Source organism: Sinocyclocheilus grahami, unplaced genomic scaffold (genome assembly GCF_001515645.1).
Source record: "Sinocyclocheilus grahami isolate Dianchi unplaced genomic scaffold, SAMN03320097.WGS_v1.1 scaffold1034.1, whole genome shotgun sequence".
In the NCBI taxonomy this organism is placed as follows: domain Eukaryota; kingdom Metazoa; phylum Chordata; class Actinopteri; order Cypriniformes; family Cyprinidae; genus Sinocyclocheilus; species Sinocyclocheilus grahami.
The window spans coordinates 400,887-424,558 of NW_015506213.1; the positions used below are offsets into that span (position 1 = coordinate 400,887).

At 40.8% G+C, this 23,672-nt stretch overlaps 3 protein-coding genes across 3 annotated transcripts in view; all 3 read left to right on the top strand.

Moving 5' to 3' along the window:
* Positions 1-9,150: 9,150 nt before the first annotated feature.
* LOC107565899 (membrane-spanning 4-domains subfamily A member 4D-like) lies at positions 9,151-12,128 on the top strand. Its single transcript, XM_016251196.1, has 6 exons — positions 9,151-9,226; positions 10,037-10,143; positions 10,673-10,786; positions 11,475-11,531; positions 11,681-11,839; positions 12,015-12,128. The coding sequence occupies exons 2-6, from the start codon at positions 10,039-10,041 to the stop codon at positions 12,126-12,128; spliced, it is 549 nt and encodes a 182-aa protein (XP_016106682.1). The 5' UTR covers positions 9,151-9,226; positions 10,037-10,038.
* A 484-nt stretch (positions 12,129-12,612) lies between these two features.
* Positions 12,613-17,091, top strand: LOC107565917 (membrane-spanning 4-domains subfamily A member 4D-like). The gene is made up of 7 exons (XM_016251222.1): positions 12,613-12,688; positions 13,647-13,753; positions 14,283-14,396; positions 15,085-15,141; positions 15,291-15,449; positions 15,625-15,738; positions 16,286-17,091. The coding sequence occupies exons 2-7, from the start codon at positions 13,649-13,651 to the stop codon at positions 16,322-16,324; spliced, it is 588 nt and encodes a 195-aa protein (XP_016106708.1). The 5' UTR covers positions 12,613-12,688; positions 13,647-13,648; the 3' UTR covers positions 16,325-17,091.
* Positions 17,092-23,004: 5,913 nt separating this feature from the next.
* ddx21 (DEAD (Asp-Glu-Ala-Asp) box helicase 21) overlaps positions 23,005-23,672 on the top strand; it is a 13,200-nt gene continuing 12,532 nt past the window's right edge. The window contains exon 1 of the mRNA XM_016251197.1: positions 23,005-23,175. Coding sequence (XP_016106683.1) covers positions 23,071-23,175 — 105 coding nt within the window. The 5' untranslated portion in view covers positions 23,005-23,070. The remainder of the gene's footprint in view (positions 23,176-23,672) is intronic.

Below are 23,672 nucleotides of genomic sequence, written 5' to 3' on the forward strand. Positions count from 1 at the left end.
AATAAAATAGAACACTGGTCAGAGGAATCTGTGGATGAGACAGTCCTCTTGTGGCTTTATGGTGAACTGCTTCTTCTCTGATCAGACCCCTAGGGCTGGATATATGCAAAGGCATTCTAGGCACATGCTTTATGCTTGTGTGTCCACAGTGGCCCTGTATTATTCATGTAGTACCATTTGATATTTGCATCATCATTTAATGAAGCATTTTATAGAAAGCAACAAACTTGCAATTAAATCAGTGGTGATATTAAATTAATTATTCGATAACAGTTATTGATGCCACATAATTAGATTTCAATATACATCTGTGTTGTCCATCAAAGCCTCTTGTAAAAGAGTTTGTACAGCTTATAGCCTCTTTTAACCTTAAGCAATCAGTATCCGGTCCCACACATAAGCTAGGGCACACACTTGATCTTGTTTTATCATCAGGCTTCCCCATTAAAGACATCTACGTATGTAAGAGATGCTGGTTTGTCTGATCATTGGCCAGTTGTGTTTGACGGTGAGATTTTTTATTTGTTGCAGCTCTGTTTACCAGCCATTTACTTTCCTTGCTCGCCCCTTAAATTCATCTACCGCTACGCATTTTAAAGATTTGTTTTTAGCTTCTGCAGCTGGCAGTATTATTTTGGCATCACAAGGCTTGGATGTTGAGGGTATGGTTATTGATTTTAATGCTTCTTGTACAGTTGCCCCTCTCAAAGTTAAGAAAACCTAACTAAATAAGCAGCTCTGGCTCAATGAAGATCTTTAAGGAAAAAATGTAGAAGGGCAGAAGGAAAATGGAAACGGGACAAACTGCAAATTTCTAATCAACTTTTGCAAACTAGTCTGGCTCAATACCAGGAAGCTGTCTCTTTGCAAAGGGACAACTATTTTTCTACTTTGATTGCAAAAAAATCTTTATAATTATAATTTGCAGATTAGTTCTTCTAGTCTGTCTGCTTTTCAGACTATATCTCACTCTGATTTGTCGGCTGAGATTTCCTATATGAAATTAACCACCTGTTCTCTCAATACTATTCCTGCTACCCTATTTAAAGGTTAGTTCACCCAAAAATGAAAATTAGGCTGTGTTTTACTCACCCTCAAAGCATCCTAGGTGACTTTCTTCTTTCAGACGAATCCAATCGGAGTTATATTAAAAATTGTCCTGGCCCCTCCAAGCCTTTCAATGGGGGTAAGCGGGTGTTGGTTGTCAACAGGTCAGAAGACGTGAAATAAAGTGCATGCATAAATATGCGTGCATATTTCGAATGAAATAAACAAAAAGTGTGCACGCGCGCAGCGCATACATCCTGCGTCATCCACCTGAACGTCTTCCACATACCACAGTCAACGGAAGTGAGAAAAAAAGTGTTTATTACGTTTGAAATATGGATATTTATCTTACAAAAATGCATGGATTCGCTACAGGAGGCCTTTATTCACCCCCCGGAGCCGTGTGAGGGACGTTTTATTACGGATGCACGCACTTTATTTCACGTCTTCTGAACTGTTGTCAACCAACTCCCGCTTACCCCCATTGAAAGGCTTGGAGAGATTGAAACCCCTGATGTCACATGGGTTATTTTACCGATCTCCTTGCTACGATTCTGGACTTTGATTGTGTAAGGACCCTTGCTGTCTATGGGAGGGGTCAGAGAGCTGTCAGATTCCATCAAAAATATATTCATTTGTGTTCTGAAGATGAACGGAGGTCTTACATGTTTGGAACAACATGAAGGTGAGTAATAAATGACACAATTTTAATTTTTGGGTGAACTATCCTTTTAAGAACAGTTAGGTAGTGATGTTACGTTCTGTGCGGATGATCTCCTTGCTACGATTCTGGACTTTGATTGTGTAAGGACCCTTGCTGTCTATGGGAGGGGTCAGATTCCATCAAAAATATATTCATTTGTGTTCTGAAGATGAACGGAGGTCTTACATGTTTGGAACAACATGAAGGTGAGTAATAAATGACACAATTTTAATTTTTGGGTGAACTATCCTTTTAAGAACAGTTAGGTAGTGATGTTACGTTCTGTGCCGAGGCTTCGGGCCGTGTTTCGAGAAATCCTGGCAGATTTCAGTGAAGCACGTATCGAGGCTTGTATCGCTTTAGAGCAATGACGTCATTGATGACGTCCGAAGCCTCACTTGGCCTGACTGGTTCAGGAAGCGGTTCGAATCTTGTAAATGCGCAGTCCTCTGCCCTGTTAAACCCAGCCACTTTCCAGTTTTAGACTAATAATATTGCCCCTCCTGCCTATTGTGAGCAAAGACTTGACTTACACACATTTGATAGCCCCATTCATTTCAAGCTAATACGTTTATTACACAGTTATGTTATATTATGTTAAACAATCATTATATACCACTAGAAAATACACATTCATATAAATAGATTAGTCTATGTGGAAATTGATTTTTTTCTTCACCATTATTTCTAAACCTTCACTGCGCAAAATTCAGTGTATCATCATCGATCACATCAGGTCATCTGTAATGTATCTGCTTGTTTTACACTCTTTGGCCACCTGGTGGTATTGTGAGCAAATGAAGCCTTGAGAAATTAACCCTTTTGCAAACCACTTGGCTGAAAAGCTTCAAAGTTTCATAAGGCTTCATCATGTCATCACTACAGTTAGGTGTACTCAAATATGCTATTTTGGGAAAATTCACTTTTACAAGTTGTTTGAACTGAAATGTGTGTTGGCAGTGTGTGTACACAACCACCCTATAATGATAAAAATCCAGCCAGTGCTTTTTTAATCTTCATAAATAATTAGCTCTTTCTCAGATCAAGCTGTTCACAGATTCTTGGCAGTGTGATATACTTTTGGCAGGCCCCTCCCACGATTGTTGATTGACACTGGTGTTTTACCTTAGCTCCGCCCTGAATGAGCTGTGAACAGTCCGCCATTGTGTCGATGCCGGAGCAGGAGTAGACAAGAATGTCTCTTTGCAAATCGCCTTTCCTAATAATGTGCTAGTTAGCAAGTTCCACGATGAATATGCCTAACGTTAACAGTCTCAGAGAACTGCTGCTCAGCCCACGGAGGAGAGGGGCGGGGTGAGCAGAGCTCATTAGCATTTAAAGGGACATGCACCGAAACGGGACCCTGTGAACAGAGCTGTTTTTGACAAGGTAAAAAGGGTGTTGTTTTACACTACCATTAAGAAATTTTAACCAAAGTATGCCGTAGGCTTTTCATGAAGACCCTAAAGAATCATACCAACTTGTGGAAATGGGCATCTGATGTCCCCTTTAAGAAGTACTAAAAAATAATTTTTTGTATATTAAGTACAAGATTAGTGTGTGAAAATAGAGCACTTTAAGTACATTATGGAAGTGTTTTTTTTTCCTCCTGGGCACTTTGGGCTGGGACGATGTGTCCTTTCTGGAGGAGGCAGAGAGCTGGCTGCTGGAGAAGTTGGAGTTAATAGTGGAGTCATCCTCAATGACCCACACGGTGAGGGATAATAAGCACATCCACAAGATATAGTTGATGAACTCAATGAAGGGAAAATAATCCTTCCTCAACAGCAGCATCTGTCCAACAATGTCATCCATCCTGCTCCAGAAGAGTCTCATTGTCCCAGCGTGCCTCGTGGTAATACTCCAGGAACTCCTCCACATAATCCTCCAGTGACCGGCTGTTGTGTCAAAAACAGTCCTTAAAATACTCATTGTGTTGGGTAGGTTCTTCTGTCACATGTATGGTGGCCGACACAATATACATGATGCAGAATTTTAAACAAAGATACTTTAATAAACAGTAAGAGCATTTAACCAAGAGAATACACAAAGAATAATCACAGTAACTCACAGCATAACCATGAACCAGGCTTTTATAGACAGAACTAATGAGAAACAGCTGTTGACAATCAGTGATGAAACCAAGCAGAGGATGATGGGAAATGAAGTCCAAGACTGAGTGGCAAAGCTATGGGATGGAGTGGTGATCGTGACAGTAACCAAGGCAACAAACAAGGAGAATAGGAACTAAACTGAAATGTAGTGGTGACCTGATCGACTCTGAGCCTTCCCAGCAGCTTCTCTACTGTCAAATGTTCACTCACACTGGTCACAAATGTGAGTGAGAAAATCATAAAACGGGAAGTACTCTTTGTGAAGTCCACTCAGAGGTAAAAATGTATGTTAAGGATATAAATCTGTTATAAATAAATGTTCTAAATTGTTATTAAATCTGATGTAATCACATAATTATTCATTATTCACAGCTGATTCATTTCTTTTCACATCAGCAGCCAATAAACTTGCTGTTCAACATTTAAATAGTTTTTGGATAGTGCTGCTGTAGCAGTTGCAGCATGCTTCAGAAAGCATCTGAAATCAACATCTAAGATAAGTGAACACTCTTAGTCCATTTGACTTTGCATATTGTATGGTCTGCCTTCATTTCTAAATGAGCAACCATAAGCAATCATTAAATTAAGTGTCATGTTTAACAATCTTGCATTTGTATGCAGGAGTGAAATACTAAGCAGTAGCATCTTCGCAACTGTGTTTATACAGCTGCAGCAATAAGCAGTCTAGCATATATAATTGTGAGGACACGCTGACAAGTTATGGACATGAGAACCCTGGGGGTGTCGATTCACAAGGTGGTCAAAAAAAATGAAGCTTGAGTGATGAAATGGAATTCAAGCGTAGTTCAGGCAGACCACTAATCGCCACCTGCTCAGCTGATCAATTACTCCACCTACTCCAAATCATCAACTGCATTTAAGACCGTTCAAACGCATGCTCCTCAGTCACAGACATTTGCACTTCGTCATGTGATTAATAAAAATAATTGTTCTTACCTTTCTTTCCATGGCAATGGCTTGTTCTGAGACTGAAGATCAGGCCATCTTCGAGAATACACAAAGAATAATCACAGTAACTCACAGCATAACCATGAACCAGGCTTTTATAGACAGAACTAATGAGAAACAGCTGTTGACAATCAGTGATGAAACCAAGCAGAGGATGATGGGAAATGAAGTCCAAGACAAAGCTATGGGATGGAGTGGTGATCGTGACAGTAACCAAGGCAACAAACAAGGAGAACAGGAGCTAAACTGAAATGTAGTGGTGACCTGATCGACTCTGAGCCTTCCCAGCAGCTTCTCTACTGTCAAATGTTCACTCACACTGGTCACAAATGTGAGTGAGAAAATCATAAAACGGGAAGTACTCTTTGTGAAGTCCACTCAGAGGTAAAAATGTATGTTAAGGATATAAATCTGTTATAAATAAATGTTCTAAATTGTTATTAAATCTGATGTAATCACATAATTATTCATTATTCACAGCTGATTCATTTCTTTTCACATCAGCAGCCAATAAACTTGCTGTTCAACATTTAAATAGTTTCTGGATAGTGCTGCTGTAGCAGTTGCAGCATGCTTCAGAAAGCATCTGAAATCAACATCTAAGATAAGTGAACACTCTTAGTCCATTTCATTTTGCATATTGTATGGTCTGCCTTCATTTCTAAATGAGCAACCATAAGCAATCATTAAATTAAGTGTCATGTTTAACAATCTTCCATTTGTATGCAGGAGTGAAATACTAAGCAGTAGCATCTTCGCAACTGTGTTTATACAGCTGCAGCAATAAGCAGTCTAGCATATATAATTGTGAGGACACGCTGACAAGTTATGGACATGAGAACCCTGGGGGTGTCGATTCACAAGGTGGTCAAAAAAAATGAAGCTTGAGTGATGAAATGGAATTCAAGCGTAGTTCAGGCAGACCACTAATCGCCACCTGCTCAGCTGATCAATTACTCCACCTACTCCAAATCATCAACTGCATTTAACACCGTTCAAACGCATGCTCCTCAGTCACAGACATTTGCACTTCGTCATGTGATTAATAAAAATAATTGTTCTTACCTTTCTTTCCATGGCAATGGCTTGTTCTGAGACTGAAGATCAGGCCATCTTCTCCGCAGAGATGTCAGAGTAAACTCAATCCAACCACATTGACATCGACGAATTACCCATAGGAGTCCGACCAGCTCCAAGACGAAGCTCCAGATCAGCTTCATCTATCTTCAACTGGCCTCTCGAGAAAATTCTGCCTGCACAATATAAAATGAATATCCAGACTCCACTGCATTCTAGCCACAAGGACCTCTTCTAAACCTTCATAGAAACTGCTCAGGAACAAGAGAGCATTCCACAATCAGAAGCCTTCACTCCACGGCCTTCCGGATGGAAAGCTACTCCAAAAAGGAAGCATTCATCAGTCGAGCATCTCTCTCCGTGCACCTCCAAACAAACAAAGTCTTCAGCATCTCATCTGCTGCCTCTGCCTTACGATCCAATCCTCTCAGCCTTGTCCTCAATTCAAAACGCTATATCTAACATGGATGGAAGACTACAATCCCTCGAAAACCAGCAAGATGCCACTACTTTATCTTCTATCCCAGACGCTCCACCCACAGGCAGCGCTCGCCAGTACATCCCAAACAAACAAAAACCTAAACTTCTACTAGAGTTCTTCATGTTTGCAGCTACTGTGGTGACATTTCACCCAAAGAGTGTTTGCCCTCGAAGACTCCGTCATTTCAAGAGAAAAGGCCGTGCCATCTACTCCCATCAACACAAGTGAACTCAAAAAAGCTTTAAAAACCCATCCAAACTGGTATTTTGTGAATTACCTGCTAATTGATCTGCTAAAGGTTTTTTTCGCCGGCTTAGCGTCCTTCAGTCTGCTATAATCTGCTGACATCGTAGATAGTCTATTAGCTAAGGAAACAGACAAAGGGTACATGATTGGCCCCTTTCACAAACCCCCTTTTAATGTTTTTCGCATTAACCCTATTGGTATAGCAACACGGAAATATTCAGGTAAAAAAAGCGGCTTATCTATCTTTCTTCCCTCCATTCTAATCATGGAGTTAAAAGCATCAATAGCTTAATTCCATCTGAGCCTTTTTCTTTATACTACACCACTATCCATCATGCTATTCAATTCATTAAAATTGCCAGCGGAGGGGCTTGATTAAGTAAAGCAGATGTAACCAATGCATTTAAAATTATGCCTCTCCACCCATCCCAGTGGCACCTTTTTGGCGTTAGATGGCGCAATAACATGTATTTCGCAGTTAGACTCCCTTTTGTTTGCAAAAGTATCCTGCACATCTTTAACTCTTTATAAGAAGCATTGTGTTAGATTGTATCCAATAATATTAGTGATCGTGTGACACTGCCACATAAGGGACATGTTTTAACTGCTCTGCATGTATCAGAGTTTTAAAGGTTTACATGTTTCCCTGTTCATTTTAGCTGAAAATTGAGTGTTTACTGTTGTCCTTTTGCATTGACACACTATTTTCCTATTTGATACCGTAAAGCTGCTTTGACACACTCTGTATTGTTAAAAGCGCTATACAAATAAAGGTGACTTGACATGAAAAGACATGTTTCAAAGTAGACCACTTTAAAATCTGAATTTATGAACATGTAAATGAGACTCCCAAACTGAACTTAGTAAAGCAGAGTGAGATACATCTGGATCCAGTTAGTTTGTCATATGAACCAGCTGTTATCTTTTGGGAGCTTTTACATTCCATTCCTTTCTTTCTAACAGTTGCCTTAACATCAACTCTCTCACCAATCCGCATGCTTCTTTCTTGCCAAAACATTCTACATTTTTAAAATTGTGTTGAGGAATGGAAGACTACAATCCCTCGAAAACCAGCAAGATGCCACTACTTTATCTTCTATCCCAGACGCTCCACCCACAGGCAGCGCTCGCCAGTACATCCCAAACAAACAAAAACCTAAACTTCTACTAGAGTTCTTCATGTTTGCAGCTACTGTGGTGACATTTCACCCAAAGAGTGTTTGCCCTCGAAGACTCCGTCATTTCAAGAGAAAAGGCCGTGCCATCTACTCCCATCAACACAAGTGAACTCAAAAAAGCTTTAAAAACCCATCCAAACTGGTATTTTGTGAATTACCTGCTAATTGATCTGCTAAAGGTTTTTTCGCCGGCTTAGCGTCCTTCAGTCTGCTATAATCTGCTGACATCGTAGATAGTCTATTAGCTAAGGAAACAGACAAAGGGTACATGATCGGCCCCTTTCACAAACCCCCTTTTAATGTTTTTCGCATTAACCCTATTGGTATAGCAACACGGAAATATTCAGGTAAAAAAAGCGGCTTATCTATCTTTCTTCCCTCCATTCTAATCATGGAGTTAAAAGCATCAATAGCTTAATTCCATCTGAGCCTTTTTCTTTATACTACACCACTATCCATCATGCTATTCAATTCATTAAAATTGCCAGCGGAGGGGCTTGATTAAGTAAAGCAGATGTAACCAATGCATTTAAAATTATGCCTCTCCACCCATCCCAGTGGCACCTTTTTGGCGTTAGATGGCGCAATAACATGTATTTCGCAGTTAGACTCCCTTTTGTTTGCAAAAGTATCCTGCACATCTTTAACTCTTTATAAGAAGCATTGTGTTAGATTGTATCCAATAATATTAGTGATCGTGTGACACTGCCACATAAGGGACATGTTTTAACTGCTCTGCATGTATCAGAGTTTTAAAGGTTTACATGTTTCCCTGTTCATTTTAGCTGAAAATTGAGTGTTTACTGTTGTCCTTTTGCATTGACACACTATTTTCCTATTTGATACCGTAAAGCTGCTTTGACACACTCTGTATTGTTAAAAGCGCTATACAAATAAAGGTGACTTGACATGAAAAGACATGTTTCAAAGTAGACCACTTTAAAATCTGAATTTATGAACATGTAAATGAGACTCCCAAACTGAACTTAGTAAAGCAGAGTGAGATACATCTGGATCCAGTTAGTTTGTCATATGAACCAGCTGTTATCTTTTGGGAGCTTTTACATTCCATTCCTTTCTTTCTAACAGTTGCCTTAACATCAACTCTCTCACCAATCCGCATGCTTCTTTCTTGCCAAAACATTCTACATTTTTAAAATTGTGTTGAGGAATGCCTTACAGCACTGAGACGTGCTTCATAGTTCTGCTCTGCTCTTTCTTTCTCTTCATGAAGTTGACCATTGTTTCTGTTTTCTGAGCATTTGGCTCAGATTTGACCTCTTTTCCCAAACATCCTGTAGTGGCCGCCCAGTCCTTCCCTCCCACTGTTTTCTTCTCATGTTTCTCTTTCCTGTGTAGTTGCACAACTGCGTTGTTTTCATCTTGGTGGTTCTGTCACAGACACATGCAGGTATTTGACAAGCTTTCATATTGATCTTTTAAGCACTGTTTGATTATTTCCTTGCCCATGAATTGTATGATTGTCACAGTTACAGTTTGCTGAAGTGTAGACTTCTTTTTGAATTGACTGGAAGACAGAAAAAAAGGCTTTGAGATTGGATGCAGTACACAGTCTTGAGGTTTGAAGGTTTTAAGCATTACAATACTTCAGTGCTTTTGCAGCATTAATGACAGACAGATTAGGTGTTCTAGTTAGTGTGTTCTGGGTGGTTAGAACATTGGTAGGCAGGCAGACAATTGCTATGGTGTTATAGGTGGTTACTGGGGCATTAGGGCAAGAGGTAGAGTATAGCTGACTAAGGCAGAAGAATAGGTTTGTCAGGTTATTTTTACGCACATTTACAGAGTCAAAACTGAGACTTGACATTTCAGGACTCCACATTTTTATAGACACATTTTCAGGAACCGTGTGCTGTGAGCAGAAAGACACTGGACAAGTCACATACAGTACATTCACTCTGCTTGTGTGTCCAGTGTGTGCCGAATTCACTGAAACAGAGACATGAGTTGTGTGTCATCTGAAGGTTTTGGATCCAGTCTGTTCAGTGTTCCACAGGAGAAGTTTAAATAGTTTAAGAAGTTTAAATCGTGTCAGCTTCACTCCTTTTTCCAGGCTAATAGCATATTACCATTATTATCTGAAATTTGCCATTTATCCATTGTCCGGTCATGTGTTGAGACTACCCATTCTAGAAAACACTGCCCAAAGCCTTGAACAAAACTGTAATTATAATAGCTTTGACTGTGATTTGTGCTGTAGTGATGGTGGAGGATCAAGCAGCAAGCGTATCAGAGGCCATCACCACCGTGATGGGCGGAAGTAAACCTGTGCACCGCTTCCTCAGAGGACAACCCAAGAGTATCGGAGTGAGACACAGAACACGCCTCCTCATCGCCCAGTCCTTTCAATCACAGACACCACGTTTAGCCAAGATCACTCCGGCTTATTCTTTGCAGTACTACACTCTTCTATAATAGGCATGCAGTTTGATGCTGATGCCATGCAGGGGAAACCATGGCTAGTTTTCACACTTTTACTTGAGTGAATGTGTCTCAGAGGACGTTTAGTTTTCATAGTCACTTTCTGAATAGGTATATGCATCCCCACACACATCGCTTTAACACTTATACAGGGAGAATAAAGGTAGAGCTTCTTATTCTGGTCATTCGAAGACAAGAAAAAGTAAGAAAACAAGCATTTGTGTATTTGTACTTTTGACTCAAAACTTCATAGATATCAGAGAGCGTGTAACAAATAGCCGGTTTTCACTAGGTGTCTCTGCCTAACTGTATTTGTCCATTGGTGTTTCCCTCTCCCCATTAAGCAATATTGTTGATATTGCATATTGATTATTATTGATTTTATGTTTGTCCATTTTCATATATCTTGTGTAAGGTCGTGCTGGTGATGATGGGTATAGGTCTATTCATGTTTGCAATTCCTATGAATGTGCAATCAGATGCACCCATCTCAGCGGATCAGTTCACCCCATTCTGGCTTGGGATCTTGGTATGTTGATTTGCACATCTCTTTTGACTATATTCGGATGTTTTGCGTTGAAAGGTATTTAAGATCTTTAAAGACTTTAAAGAAAACTTCTAAGCCACAATCCATTGATCTACACCTCTATCCTTGAAATCACTGAAAAAACAAAGAATGCATGAAAAATGCACTGTGTCAGTAACCAAATAATTTTAACTCAATTAACAGTATAATTATAACACTGAACTGAGCAGCAGAATTTGGATTCGGACGTGCCTTGATGCCTTCCTGCCTTGGAATGCTGCCTCCGAAGCTTTCGGACGCAGCCTGTGTAGAGCTGTGGCCCTCCAGGAATTGAGTTTGAGACCAAGCAATAGGCTGCATGAAGCTGTGGTTTACAGTGAATTTAGCTAACGTTGTGAAGTGCCTAACAACGCCCCTCAGTTGTTCTAAATTCACTGTAAACCCCGGCTTCACAGGGTTTATTGCTTTTGTAAAACGGTTACCACACAATACATATATTAAAAGCAAATTATATGTTACTTTATTAAGCTTAAATCATTAAATGCCATCCTTCCACTGGAAAAATAGTCCCTGACGGTGACCGTAAACGGCAATAGAATGGTTACATAACATGCCTCATCTGATGGATACTGCAAAATTGAATTTTCGTTATTTTTACTAAATGTATACTAAATGTCTTGGCTTTTTGCAGTTCTTTATCTGTGGCCTTCTATATATACTGTCTGAGCGCAACCCCTCCAAAAAGATGGTAAGTGTCTGTTTAGCCATTGTGTTTCACTGTGTGTGAGCTACTCGTGAACAATTTTGAGAATTCCTGTGTCCTAACTACAACATGTTCTCTGTAGAATGTTTAAATGTGTTTGATATATTGAGATATCTCGATTTGATTGCTCACAGATCACAGCCAGCCTTGCTCTGAGTATCATCTCAGTCATTGGAGTGCTGTCTGCTTTGGTGGAATTCTCCAGAGCAATTGCTGGAATCTATCACACACATTGGGTTGATACATATGACAATTACACAGAGGAGGAGGAAATGTATGCTGAACAACATTATGTGAGGGTTCTTATTCTTATTATTAAATGAAAAACATGGTTATGAGGAATACAAATCAAGAAATGAGGGTGGTAGAGGGGTGTATTTTCAACCAGTGAGATATTATGCATGTGCAGGTTTAATAGATTCAAAATATGTGCCTATACAAACAGAAACTCTCATTTCGTTTTCACAGTTGCCCATGAAAAACATGGAGATAGTGTTCTTCTGTCACAGCTTGATAGGAGGCGTTCTGCTTGTAGTCATGACGTTCTTCGCCAGGGCAGCGCTGCCCTATTTGATACTGTAAAGCTGCTTTGACACACTCTGTATTGTTAAAAGCGCTATACAAGTAAAGGTGACTTGACATGAAAAGACATGTTTCAAAGTAGACCACTTTAAAATCTGAATTTATGAACATGTAAATGAGACTCCCAAACTGAACTTAGTAAAGCAGAGTGAGATACATCTGGATCCAGTTAGTTTGTCATATGAACCAGCTGTTATCTTTTGGGAGCTTTTACATTCCATTCCTTTCTTTCTAACAGTTGCCTTAACATCAACTCTCTCACCAATCCGCATGCTTCTTTCTTGCCAAAACATTCTACATTTTTAAAATTGTGTTGAGGAATGCCTTACAGCACTGAGACGTGCTTCATAGTTCTGCTCTGCTCTTTCTTTCTCTTCATGAAGTTGACCATTGTTTCTGTTTTCTGAGCATTTGGCTCAGATTTGACCTCTTTTCCCAAACATCCTCTAGTGGCCGCCCAGTCCTTCCCTCCCACTGTTTTCTTCTCATGTTTCTCTTTCCTGTGTAGTTGCACAACTGCGTTGTTTTCATCTTGGTGGTTCTGTCACAGACACATGCAGGTATTTGACAAGCTTTCATATTGATCTTTTAAGCACTGTTTGATTATTTCCTTGCCCATGAATTGTATGATTGTCACAGTTACAGTTTGCTGAAGTGTAGACTTCTTTTTGAATTGACTGGAAGACAGAAAAAAAGGCTTTGAGATTGGATGCAGTACACAGTCTTGAGGTTTGAAGGTTTTAAGCATTACAATACTTCAGTGCTTTTGCAGCATTAATGACAGACAGATTAGGTGTTCTAGTTAGTGTGTTCTGGGTGGTTAGAACATTGGTAGGCAGGCAGACAATTGCTATGGTGTTATAGGTGGTTACTGGGGCATTAGGGCAAGAGGTAGAGTATAGCTGACTAAGGCAGAAGAATAGGTTTGTCAGGTTATTTTTACGCACATTTACAGAGTCAGAACTGAGACTTGACATTTCAGGACTCCACATTTTTATAGACACATTTTCAGGAACCGTGTGCTTGTGTGTCCAGTGTGTGCCGAATTCACTGAAACAGAGACATGAGTTGTGTGTCATCTGAAGGTTTTGGATCCAGTCTGTTCAGTAAACTGAGACTTGACATTTCAGGACTCCACATTTTTATAGACACATTTTCAGGAACCGTGTGCTGTGAGCAGAAAGACACTGGACAAGTCACATACAGTACATTCACTCTGCTTGTGTGTCCAGTGTGTGCCGAATTCACTGAAACAGAGACATGAGTTGTGTGTCATCTGAAGGTTTTGGATCCAGTCTGTTCAGTGTTCCACAGGAGAAGTTTAAATAGTTTAAGAAGTTTAAATCGTGTCAGCTTCACTCCTTTTTCCAGGCTAATAGCATATTACCATTATTATCTGAAATTTGCCATTTATCCATTGTCCGGTCATGTGTTGAGACTACCCATTCTAGAAAACACTGCCCAAAGCCTTGAACAAAACTGTAATTATAATAGCTTTGACTGTGATTTGTGCTGTAGTGATGGTGGAGGATCAAGCAGCAAGCGTATCAGAGGCCATCACCACCGTGATGGGCGGAAGTAAACCTGTGCACCGCTTCCTCAGAGGACAACCCAAGAGTATCGGAGTGAGACACAGAACACGCCTCCTCATCGCCCAGTCCTTTCAATCACAGACACCACGTTTAGCCAAGATCACTCCGGCTTATTCTTTGCAGTACTACACTCTTCTATAATAGGCATGCAGTTTGATGCTGATGCCATGCAGGGGAAACCATGGCTAGTTTTCACACTTTTACTTGAGTGAATGTGTCTCAGAGGACGTTTAGTTTTCATAGTCACTTTCTGAATAGGTATATGCATCCCCACACACATCGCTTTAACACTTATACAGGGAGAATAAAGGTAGAGCTTCTTATTCTGGTCATTCGAAGACAAGAAAAAGTAAGAAAACAAGCATTTGTGTATTTGTACTTTTGACTCAAAACTTCATAGATATCAGAGAGCGTGTAACAAATAGCCGGTTTTCACTAGGTGTCTCTGCCTAACTGTATTTGTCCATTGGTGTTTCCCTCTCCCCATTAAGCAATATTGTTGATATTGCATATTGATTATTATTGATTTTATGTTTGTCCATTTTCATATATCTTGTGTAAGGTCGTGCTGGTGATGATGGGTATAGGTCTATTCATGTTTGCAATTCCTATGAATGTGCAATCAGATGCACCCATCTCAGCGGATCAGTTCACCCCATTCTGGCTTGGGATCTTGGTATGTTGATTTGCACATCTCTTTTGACTATATTCGGATGTTTTGCGTTGAAAGGTATTTAAGATCTTTAAAGACTTTAAAGAAAACTTCTAAGCCACAATCCATTGATCTACACCTCTATCCTTGAAATCACTGAAAAAACAAAGAATGCATGAAAAATGCACTGTGTCAGTAACCAAATAATTTTAACTCAATTAACAGTATAATTATAACACTGAACTGAGCAGCAGAATTTGGATTCGGACGTGCCTTGATGCCTTCCTGCCTTGGAATGCTGCCTCCGAAGCTTTCGGACGCAGCCTGTGTAGAGCTGTGGCCCTCCAGGAATTGAGTTTGAGACCAAGCAATAGGCTGCATGAAGCTGTGGTTTACAGTGAATTTAGCTAACGTTGTGAAGTGCCTAACAACGCCCCTCAGTTGTTCTAAATTCACTGTAAACCCCGGCTTCACAGGGTTTATTGCTTTTGTAAAACGGTTACCACACAATACATATATTAAAAGCAAATTATATGTTACTTTATTAAGCTTAAATCATTAAATGCCATCCTTCCACTGGAAAAATAGTCCCTGACGGTGACCGTAAACGGCAATAGAATGGTTACATAACATGCCTCATCTGATGGATACTGCAAAATTGAATTTTCGTTATTTTTACTAAATGTATACTAAATGTCTTGGCTTTTTGCAGTTCTTTATCTGTGGCCTTCTATATATACTGTCTGAGCGCAACCCCTCCAAAAAGATGGTAAGTGTCCGTTTAGCCATTGTGTTTCACTGTGTGTGAGCTACTCGTGAACAATTTTGAGAATTCCTGTGTCCTAACTACAACATGTTCTCTGTAGAATGTTTAAATGTGTTTGATATATTGAGATATCTCGATTTGATTGCTCACAGATCACAGCCAGCCTTGCTCTGAGTATCATCTCAGTCATTGGAGTGCTGTCTGCTTTGGTGGAATTCTCCAGAGCAATTGCTGGAATCTATCACACACATTGGGTTGATACGTATGACAATTACACAGAGGAGGAGGAAATGTATGCTGAACAACATTATGTGAGGGTTCTTATTCTTATTATTAAATGAAAAACATGGTTATGAGGAATACAAATCAAGAAATGAGGGTGGTAGAGGGGTGTATTTTCAACCAGTGAGATATTATGCATGTGCAGGTTTAATAGATTCAAAATATGTGCCTATACAAACAGAAACTCTCATTTCGTTTTCACAGTTGCCCATGAAAAACATGGAGATAGTGTTCTTCTGTCACAGCTTGATAGGAGGCGTTCTGCTTGTAGTCATGACGTTCTTCGCCAGGGCAGCGCTGCAATCCAGCAGGACTCAGGTAATCTCATCTCACACAGCCTTCCTCCTGTGAAAGCACCACAGGCTCTCTGGTTGGGCTGGAGGTCTTTTCTGATTGGGTTATTATAGCAGGAGAAAAAGGAAGTCATGCTAAATTCAAATAATGAAAATTAACAATATTGTGCATTTAACATTTTAACGTTCATTCACAGATTGTGTTAACATGTCAAATGTAAAGTGTATACCAACATTCATTTCATTTATAATATAATATATGACTCTAGAATGCTTGAATCATAGCATTCATCGCTTAAATATGTCTGGGGGGAAACCTTTGTTTCATACATAGTTGTGCTCATGTTCTGTCTCTCTTTGGTTTCTACAAGTAAGCTAACAAAATAATTTAAAGGCAAATCGGTATTTCATGATTTATTTTAGTTTTTTTTTTAGTAAGTAGTCATGTAACGAATAAGATAATGTATCCCTGATCACCCTGCTGGGTTTATTTTGCGATCATTGACTGTAAATGTTCCTCATTTGTAATAGTGAAGGCAGAATGTTCATGGATGATTTCCTCGTCTCCGCAGGCTGTTGTTGTAATGCGGGACCTGCCGTCAGCAGAGTGAACGAACCAAAATCATCTGAACATTGTGTATGTGAAGAGGAGCTGACAGCACATCTGTGGCAGCACATTATAATAGTTCACTTATAATCAACTGTTTAAACTGATCTTTAAAACGGCATATATACAGTACATATGCTAACAAAAGTGTTTTGTACTGAAACCTAAAATAAAAACAGCATTCAGAGCGTATTGACATTTACTATTTGTACACTTATCTTTGAGCTAGCTTTATTATTTTATTATTACTGTGCATTAATACTTTTGTCAATGATGGTTATACTACTATAATACTTTATGGCAGTCCTTTTTGTAATAAATATTCTTTACAATGCAGGCATAAGCACATCTCAAATTTCTGTTAAAGAGTGCTTCATCTGGAAAGCATCTGTTATGTACAAACATCTGATAAACATCTAAAATCATTAACACTTTCTAAACTTCTGACACGAACCGTTTTAGACACATTGCAAACACTGTAAATACTCTATCTTCTAGATGAAAACCCTCATATAAAAGAGACGTCTGTGAGATGAATGTGTGATGTTTGAGTTTATTTCTAAACCAATTATCATACTGGAAGTCTTTATTTTTTCAGAAATCCCTGAACAATCTCTGCTAAATAATACTATCTAGTAACACTGTAACAGAAATAATGAAATCTAAAGATTTACTAATGTTACTAAAACAAACATAACTGTGTGCTAAAACTGTCAGACTCTGTTCCGTGTTTTGTGTTTTGCTCCCCACGTGTTCCATGACCCAGTTTTCCCTCATGTGCAATTATTGTTTCATTAGTTCCAGGTGTGTCTCGTCATCCCATCCTCTAGTCTTGTGTTTTTAAAAAGTGTTTTCTGTCCGGTATCGTACATGTCAACCTCTCCTGCTACGTGTGTTTTCCTGGTTCCCTGGATATAATTAAAGTCTCCTTGTTGATGTACTCCTCGTCTCCTTGTTCCGTGCTCCCTCACAGTAGCAACAACGTGACAGAATACTGGACCCACAAACAGTAAGCGGTAAACTTCTCCCTGTGTTTTTGTTTTCCTTTTGAAAAGTCTTTTGTTTCCCTTGTTTTCTTCCCGCGGTATGGAAATAGCCGCTCGCGTCTCCGCCTTGGCCCGCAGAGATCTCCCCTTTGTGGAGTATGCGTGGGAGTTCTGCGGGATCGCTGCGAAAACAGTGCTGGACTATGCCACGCTAAACTCTGTTCAGGATCGGGGCCAATTGTTATCGCCCCGTGGACCTCCCAGACACCACAGGACTTAGCTGGAGGGAAAGGATCCTCCAGTGTCTGGAAAGCGTCCAGCCCCGATCCAGAACCAGCCCATTGTCAACCCCGCCAGCCGCTCCAGTGTCAACACCACGCCTTTCACCTCGAACCTAACTATGAATCTAAGGAGGAAAAGGCAGTTGGTTCTAGTCCCTAGGCTCGCTCCAGTGTCGGCTCCAGCCCCAGACCTCGCTCCAGTGTCGGCTCCAGCCCCATAGCCCTCTCCAGTGTGGGTTCCAGCCCCTGAGTTTAGCCCAAGGAGGGCTCCTCTTCCCGAGTTTAGCCCAAGGAGGGCTCCTCTTCCCGAGTTTAGCCCAAGGAGGGCTCCTCTTCCCGAGTTTAGCCCAAGGAGGGCTCCTCTTCCCGAGTTTAGCCCAGAGAGGGCTCCTCTTCCCGAGTTTAGCCCAGAGAGGGCTCCAGTCCCCGAGTTTAGCCCAGAGAGGGTTCATTGTTCATTCATAGAAAGGTTTGTCTATGAATTAATGAAAGAAGTCCTTTTCTATGGGGAGTATGTGTATGTTTCAATAGGGAATTAAGTGAGAGTAAAACTCTCCCTAATTTTCTTTAGGTTGTAAAACTGGTCTTATCTTGTAATAAAACTCAGAGAGGACTCTGTTTCCCCGAGTATAGACCAGAGAGGGCTCCAGTCCCCGAGTTTAGCCCAGAGAGGGTTCATTGTTCATTCATAGAAAGGTTTGCTGACCTCTAAACATCGGCATCGGCTATAGAAAAACCCATATCGGTCGATCTCTAGTCCACACCATGTCCTGGAATCTGCTTGTTCATTCATAGAAAGGTTTGTCTGTGAAATAATGAAAGAAGTTCTTTTCTATGGGCAGTATGTGTCTCTTTCAATAGGGAATTAAGTGAGAGTAAAACTTTCCCTAATTTTCTTTAGGTTGTAAAACTGGTCTTATCTTGTAATGTGTCCTTGCTGCTATGTTAACCAGTGTCCTGTTCTGCCTCATTCACAGACACCCCGGCACCCAGTCCAGTTGTTGGGTGAGGGGTCTGTTGGACCATTTGTTAAATATAACAAAACCTTTACAATTATGTCTGTAGCCAACTTTAAAACAAATTTGATATTGGAATGTGTTTTATTTATTCAGTCTTGAATTAATGGATGTTTAATGAATCTTCATCAGTCTTCGAAGGCTGACTGTTTGTGTTTCAGAGCTGTCCGTCGAGAGATGGGTCTCGCTGATAAATTCAACCCAGAGAGTAAAAAGTGGCAAAATCTAAAATACACAAAAGGTTTGCCTTGAATTAGTCCCAAAACATAATTCATCCAGTGGCTTTATAATAAAATAAAAAAGCTTTCTAAAATTATTGAGTATGACTCATGCACTTTAATCATTGTTAAATGTCTTTTGTGCATGCTGGTACTTAAAGATGTGCCATGAAAATCAAAAGTATATCATATTTATACAATATACCCACACAATTATTACACTTTTATAGTGCTTTTATAGTATAGGTTTGACCTGATGCATGAAGTAATTCAGCCTTCCCTTCTGATTACTTCAGCTGCATCCACTGCGTCCAGCTCCACGGACCAGCTTGAAAGAGGTGACAGCGAGGCTATGCTCTTGCCAACAAAAATACAGTGTAGGAATTCAGTTTTGGAGTTCCTGGAAAAAGAGGAGGCCAAAGAGAGAAGACCAGATCACATGACATTGTAAATGTCATCTCTGTCAGGTGCAGAGGCTGCTGCAGCAAGGTGCTCTCTAATATGTTCTCCACCCTAAGGGTCTTAGTTTTGTAGCAGAGCATCGTTGTTGTCGTCTGGCACAAGTGCTGCCTCAACTGGCTCAACAGTGTCACCAGCGGTGAGGCAGATTTTATGAAGAATTGCACAGCAAGTAATCACAGCAGGGGCTAAATTTGGCTTCACCTTCAGCTCCGCCAACTTGATTTCAAGATCCTAAAAGACCTGATACTTCATGTCTCTGAATGGTGGTGGTTGAATCCAGCTTCTGTTGGACTTGTGACAGGCTCCCTGTATGGAGTTATTAGGGAGACTGGCTGAGATATACCTGGATACCCACCATCCCCAACTCTTGAGTCATGACCTGACCCTGGGTAGCCTTCAAAGATATCTAAAAGCTTGCCTTTATGGTCACAAACTGCTTGGAGCTGACAGTTTGTGGTTGAGGTGGCACTGAGCATCTGTACTAAGTAACTCATTTGGCAGCCATCAATGCTACCTATGGATTAAAAGCTGCCAATCATGCGAGGTGTGCAAATCCTGATTCTTCAAATCCTATCCTGGACGTGATTCAAAATCATGGCGCAGGTGTGCATCATACTCATCTACTAATGCTAAACATGAATGTACGAATTTGACAGACATTTGACATTAAATAATGTTAGAAGAAATGGCCTTACCAAGGTTTAAAAAAGAAAGAAAAAAAGCCCCTATAAATACAAATACTAACCTGTAATGGGAAAGTTAATTTTTGTCATTGATAAGAGTGCAAGTGCACACACATAGAGCCCTGTATCACGTAAAATGCAAATCTTCATGAATACTCACAAATGTACTATATTTGTGATTTACATCTGATTTATCCATGTATAGTTTATGTTGGGAATCAATAGAAAGTAAATGCAGTTACCTTCACATATAAAACACAGAGATCTTTTTTCACCCAGATTTAACACTGCTGGTGTCACGAATATAACGGACATAAGCCAGTGTTTTACTGCCCAGAAAATACAGGCAAATTGAGGAGAAGTTCAAAAACTACTTTAAGGCATTCATGGTACTATTTTCCACATAAAGCTGAACATTGTATGAATTGTAACATTTCAAGTGTGGTGGTCATGATGTTTAAGGATGCAGAGAGAGAAATATCAGGTGTTGGAGAAACCTGATTACACTGAGGTGAGGGAGGAGATGTATGATGAATATCAGTTATGAGTGCTGCACATGATCAGCTGCAATGAGACACAACAGTCATACCCTAGCCTTGCTTCTGGTAGAGAGAAGTTGGTATTGGGCATGTCACATTGCAATGCTGTCATTTTTCCACTGAAGTATTTAGGGGTATAGAAAGAGAGACACAGTGAAGTCCAGCACCTCAGAAATGATTTGGAGTTGAGCAAGAAACAGGCATTTAGTTATCATTCTTGGTGTTCGAGGACCCCCTCCTGTGGTTATTTATGGTACGGCACACATTGCAGGGTTTAATTTGCAACGGACATAAGCCAGTGTTTTACTGCCCAGAAAATACAGGCAAATTGAGAAGTTCAAAAACTACTTTAAGGCATTCATGGTACTATTTTCCACATAAAGCTGAACATTGTATGAATTGTAACATTTCAAGTGTGGTGGTCATGATGTTTAAGGATGCAGAGAGAGAAATATCAGGTGTTGGAGAAACCTGATTACACTGAGGTGAGGGAGGAGATGTATGATGAATATCAGTTATGAGTGCTGCACATGATCAGCTGCAATGAGACACAACAGTCATACCCTAGCCTTGCTTCTGGTAGAGAGAAGTTGGTATTGGGCATGTCACATTGCAATGCTGTCATTTTTCCACTGAAGTATTTAGGGGTATAGAAAGAGAGACACAGTGAAGTCCAGCACCTCAGAAATGATTTGGAGTTGAGCAAGAAACAGGCATTTAGTTATCATTCTTGGTGTTCGAGGACCCCCTCCTGTGGTTATTTATGGTACGGCACACATTGCAGGGTTTAATTTGGATTTGTCTGTGCATGTTTTTTTTACTCTCATAGATTTCGTTACCAGTGCCATGCATTATACGACTGACAGACTGCAACGGCTGGAGTTAAACATCATCAAATGTGTTCTACTGAAGAAACAAAGTCACCTACATCTCAGATGCCCTGCAGGGGGTGAGCAGATAAACATCACATTTTCATTTCTGGGTGAACTGTTTAAGAGTGGCTACTGTAATATCAGCATCAGGTAAGGTTAACATTACTCACCTTCATTTCACTCAATTACATAATGTTTCATAACATATGTACCTTTGCAAAAATTAAACATGGTTTTACTTCATATAAATAAAAAATTAAATAGTTAACCCAAAGGAACCACACATTAATATGGTGTTGCTATACTAGCCATGTAGCTTCACCGTGGTAACCTGTGGTTATACTATGGTAATCAGCGACTGCGACGCCCAGGTGTGCACACTGAGCCTCCTCTGTAATAAACATGCAGATGTTAGTCCGTCTGAACCAGAGCATGTCCGCTCTATGGACGCCCGCTCCGCTCAGTCACTCTAACCGCTCGAGCAAGCGCTCCGCTAATATTCCGCTCGTGCTCACCGTGAACCAGTCCCCGCTCAGATCCCGCTCCGACATAACATTTCTCTAGTAGGCCTCATTGTTTACTGTTTGTAACGAAATTCTTGGATTATTGTCTAAAATTAAGCATGCTGATAAATAGCAATTATCATGTTTCAGAGTACAAATGCACAGGACGCGATTCACAAATAAATGCCAGGCAAAGTTGTGGTTGTGACATAAATATATATTTGTGAATATGTTTTTTATTTGCAAATCTCATTGTATTTATTTGCGAATTTAATTCATGTTTGTGAAACTTTAAGATGTATTTGTGGATCTCATTCTATTTATTTGTGGATCATAATCTATTTATTTGGAATTAAGCAACAATTCTACCCCCATACTCCCCGCTCCGCTCCGCTCACATGCTCTGGCCTGAACACATGTACGGTACTACATCTTTAGAGGAACGCCACGATCGGCTGAAGCACGGAACCGAGCGCACGCGGGGCTTTAACACGTGCATTAGGATTTTGACGCGTGTGGCGTTCCGTACAGCGTGGCGCGTCATCTCTGTACTGCGTCACAGGCTTTAGAATGTCTAGACAAGAAGCGACGCTGGCGGGTTTATTTGTGGATCATAATCTATTTATTTGGAATTAAGCAACAATTCTACCCCCATACTCCCCGCTCCGCTCACATGCTCTGGTCTGAACACATGTACGCTACTACATCTTTAGAGGAACGCCACGATCGGCTGAAGCACGGAACCGAGCGCACGCGGGGCTTTAACACGTGCATTAGGATTTTGACGCGTGTGGCGTTCCGTACAGCGTGGCGCGTCATCTCTGTACTGCGTCACAGGCTTTAGAATGTCTAGACAAGAAGCGTGCGCTGGCGGAGGAGGCGCGAGCCACGGAGCCCGTTTACGATTGGTCAGATTCACAGCGGAAGTGTTTTCTCATTGGACACAGCGGATTTAAAAAAAAGTTTTCACAATCATTTATGGTTTTAATGTTAATCATTTTGATCCGTCTGTCTTTTACATGAAAATGTATTTACTTTCTCTCAGTGTTAGGCACCAGAATGTCGCGAGCTGTGAATGTAGCTCCGCCCACTAGATGTCCGAGTTCCGCTCCTGTGAATGAGCGCTTCCTCTCTGCGCGCGGCGCTTCCGGTCTTTCTTTCCCTCCGGTGCGGTCTCAGTACAGTCGCACATGTCCATCTGCCCCGCAACATCTGGAATGCCGTCTAAGATCCTGCCCGCCGCCGACCGGAGCGCTGTGCCGGAGGAGCTGGAGAGCGGCCCGCCGCTGCTGAAGGTGAGGCGCTCGACACGCGGCTCTGACCGATGCTAGTCACACACACACACACACACCGCGCTGCGCTGGTCGTAATGGAGCTCACTCGGTGCACGTGTTAAGGTTTTGTTTAGCTTTTTCCGACAGAGTTCATGAACTCGCGTGGAGTCGAAATATGTGACGTAAGTTAAGTCTGCGATCACGTGTGATTAGCATGACCACCGCGTGTGTGCGTGCGCGCGCGCGCGTGTGTGAGTGTGTGTGTGTGTGTGTGTGCGTGTGTGAGTGTGGGCATAAAAGAGAAATGTATAATTGTGACCCATACAATGTATTGTTGGCTATTGCTACAAATATCCCCCAGCGACTTAACACTGCTTCTGTGCTGCAGGCTCACAAATAGCATTGGCATTAAAGCACAAACAATTTTTGAACGGTATATATATATACACACACACACACACACACACACTCTCTCTCTCTCTCTCTCTCTCTCACACACACTCTCTCTCTCTCTCTCT